The sequence below is a fragment of the Pygoscelis adeliae genome, unplaced genomic scaffold (genome assembly GCF_000699105.1).
Source record: "Pygoscelis adeliae isolate BGI_AS28 unplaced genomic scaffold, ASM69910v1 Scaffold155, whole genome shotgun sequence".
Taxonomy (NCBI): domain Eukaryota; kingdom Metazoa; phylum Chordata; class Aves; order Sphenisciformes; family Spheniscidae; genus Pygoscelis; species Pygoscelis adeliae.
Window position 1 is genome coordinate 53,752 of NW_008824932.1, and position 3,719 is coordinate 57,470.

Sequence of the window (3,719 nt, forward strand, 5' to 3'; positions counted from 1 at the left end):
TCAGTGGATGCTGACTACCTGCCATTGAGAATCAGGCTCCTTTATAACAGATCAAGCCACTCAAACTGGAAATAGAAAGCTCTGTGCTTGAAATGAGGATTCACTTTCAATAATAGCCAAAGACAGATCAAGCGTATAGCTAAAAACCAAAAAAGCCCAGACCTGTGTTTGAAAATATCTTGCTCTGATATATCAAGGCATTAACTGGGAACCTCTCACATTTCCAACCTGTTCTCTCTGTTGTTTTAGGGGAGAAATGACCAACAGCAGCGGGGAATGCAATTTTACAGACATCGACAGATTAGCAAAGACCCTGCGGTTGGGGATCTCCATCCCCACCTTCATTCTTGGGCTGGTTCTCAATGCCCTGGCCCTCTCTGTGTTCTGCTGCTTTTGGAAGAAACAGACCAAAACCTCAGTTTACATGATCAATCTTGCGCTTGCAGATGTCTTGCTGCTTCTCTCGCTCCCGCTTAAGCTGTACTACTCTATCAGAGAAGCGCCTGGACTCCTGTGCTCATTCATAGAGTCTCTCTATTTTGTCAACACGTACGGCAGTATCTTCATCATTGTCTGCATTACTGTCGACAGATATATCTGCATAAGGCACCCATTTGAAGGTCGAGCTAACCAATCCCCCAGATGGGCTATCTTGATTTGCTGCTTCATCTGGGCAGTAGCTTGGCTTTGCAGCAGCCCAATGTATGTGTTTCACAAGAAAGATTATTTTAAATGCTTTCACAACATGTCAGAACAGGCGTGGAGCATCCCCCTCATTGTTTCTGTGGAAATCTTTGGATTTCTGATCCCACTTGCAGTGATGCTTTTCTGCTCTGCCCAAAACATCTGGATTCTTCTGAATCACAAAAGTCAAGCTAAAAAGAAGGTAGAAGGCAGTGGCTCTTTACGAGTCATTATCATCAACCTCGTGGTGTTTTTGGTGTGCTTCACACCTGTCCACCTTGCAATCTGCCTACAGTGCCTGGTAAGACAGCACGTGATAGTGGACTGCAGTCTGAAACAAACCATCAGCCTCTTCATTCAGGTGTCAATGATATTAGCCAACCTGAACTGCTGCCTGGATGCCATCTTTTATTACTTTGCTGCAAAAGAATTCCGTGAGAAAACACACCTGAAAAAGGTTATTGAACTATGTTCTGTCTTTAAGCCTTGTGCCACATGATGGGACTGTCTGTGGTGGAAGAACGCCTCTTCCTCAGCTCCCACTTGCCTCACAGGACGCCGACAGCATTATCCCTGACATAGCAGTAGGGTCACCTTGGCCATGGCAGGGAGGGTGCAGGAGGGAGGAGGGCAATGTTTTTTCCAGTGAATGTGAACCTGTTCCATATTTTTCTTCCCTTTAAACATGAAAGGGGAAAAATGTTGGAAAAGAGAACCAGCATTAGCAAAGTGATGGAATGACACCAAAAGAAGCATTAAGCCTTGACGGTATCTAGTAAATGTGAAAGGCTTGTCAGAGGAAAACTACCCAGATCACTGGAATGCCACTTAAAATCAGCCTTTGTCATTGCTGCACCAGTTTTCCTTTTGCCAACATGATCAGAAAGTTGTTGCTAAGGGCCAAACTTAGAAATAACTATTCAAAACCTTCTGACTTAGAAGGTATCTGAGAGTTAAAAGGCAGTATCCATCCCAAAGTCTGACTCTGCTCTTTCCTTCTGTAAATCTTACAGAAGGTCGCTGTCGGAGCTCATTTGCTTTGAACAGCTTGGCCAGCCTGGGATAATAGTGAATCCTCCTCCTTGAAAGCATTATATACTGGTCAGGGCTGCAACACAGGACAGCAGCCCCTGCTCTTCCATGGAGGACAGGCTGCCCAGTATACAACCCCAACGGAGTATCTTGGGTACCAGCAATTCCTTGAGCAACAAACATTTCTGATTATCTTTGCTGAGGAATCAGCATGGTTTTCTCCTGCAATTTTAAAACTGTTTTTGCACATGAAAACCAAAAGAACCCCTTCAAATACAGCATTTAATGAAAGACTGTATGTGAGGAACTGTATTTCTACTGTATTTCTAAGATATAATGACACATGTATGAAATTCTTCTGCCTGTCTTCTCATTCTTTCTTGGAGGAGGGGAATTAGGGAAGCAAGCCCTGCATCACAGAAAAATAGGGAGCGCCTTTCTGATATACTCCTCACTCCCAGCTGGAAGACTGGGCCAGCTCTATCCACCTCATTCCTTAGAGAAGTCCTTCTAGCCTGTACTGTACACTTCACAAAATGCCTCTGGACATGTCTCAACCCTTCTCAGTCAGCACTTCTGGTATGTCACCACCCTTATGCCATTTGCAAGTTTGGCTCTAAGTCTAAACTAAAGGTTTCCTTGTTGCAATTTAAGCCTACCATTTCTTGTACCATTAAGTTGGCATGGTTCATGCTCTTAGCCAGAAACACTTTCACATCAAGAAATCCATTTCTGTGCCTTTTACAAACAGCTGTAAAAATGGTCTAACATTGCTTGTAATCAAGTCTTCATTCTGGGGCAGATGTTCCCTTTATTCAAAATGTGAAAAGAAATTACCTTCTGGCTGGAGCAAATTAAAAAGAAAGGGGGCCAGTTTTGAAAATATAATTTGCCATCAGTTGATTTCCATATAAATGATTGATTGTGCAAGTGGGCAGCGGCACATATCTAATACTGGGCCAAATGTACAAGCATTTTAAAACTTTTTAGTACTTAAAGTATGACCACAGCTTAGGCATGCAAGGAGCTCAGAGGCAAAGAAATGTTTTTATCATCATCTTCGCCATTATCTGCAGAGGGGCAAGAGGAAGAGCTTTCCAAAACAGTAGGTTTTCAAAACATTATTTGCTACTGCCTCAATCATTCGGAAACTTGCAGCCTTTTCAATATGAGTTAACCTTTCTTTTTTCACCTTTCACGTTACTTTCTGTATGAAGTATGTGTGAGAAAAAACATGTTCTACTATATAAACTGTATATATGAAGCGTATGATTTGAAAATACATTTTAATTCCCCAATCTGACAGCAGTGTATGATTCTTATCTACCTATTTCATCACAAACTTTTACCATTTTCTCCTTAAAACAGGTCCAAGACTTAGTTGTAGACTTTCCTTCCCAGGAACTACTTCAGGTTTATAACTATGGCAACCAAGAACAACTGAATAAACAGTAAACAACAGAAAAAGTAAAAACAGGAAAGGTGATCACACCCAGAAGTCTGGATAATTTAATAAATTTTCTGTGGAAACCCTCTCCATAAATTCTCGGCCATCCCCTGTGAAATCCCCTACAATCTTTCCTCCAAAATGCTCTCAGCTTTTGCTTTTATTAGCTGACTATCTGAAAATTCACGTTACCATTGGTGCAATTTGTGACTCTGCAAAACTGCAGCACTTTAAGGTACAAAGTATAACACTGGCCTTTTTATTTAAAGCTTTTCATGCAGATGCAATGGGTGATGGTAGAGCACTCACCCTCTGCAAGCCTGTGCACAACGCTAAACCAGTGGTATGGATAAGATGGCAGAGCCTTACTCCAGAGGCCTTATAAACTCCAGGACAGGGGAGAAGAAGCCTCTTGAAGTGCGACAAAGAGAAACTCAGCGTACTGCACCCAGGGCAGGGCAACCCTGTGGGCCAGCACAGGCTGGGAAAGGAGGGCTGACGTAGAGGTGTCCTCCGAAAAGGGCAACGGGGGGCACCAGGCTCAATACAAGCCAGT

At 42.9% G+C, this 3,719-nt stretch overlaps 1 protein-coding gene across 1 annotated transcript; it reads left to right on the forward strand.

The window, feature by feature from the left end:
* Nucleotides 1–256: 256 nt before the first annotated feature.
* On the forward strand, nt 257–1,183 carry LOC103917834 (G-protein coupled receptor 55-like). Its single transcript, XM_009325031.1, has one exon. It carries the CDS (start codon nt 257–259, stop codon nt 1,181–1,183), a length of 927 nt encoding a protein of 308 aa, XP_009323306.1.
* The last annotated feature ends 2,536 nt before the right edge of the window (nt 1,184–3,719 follow it).

Bases quoted from the DNA above. Each gene is read 5' to 3' on its own strand.
- LOC103917834 (XM_009325031.1), top strand. From the start codon at position 257: ATGACCAACAGCAGCGGGGAATGCAATTTTACAGACATCGACAGATTA.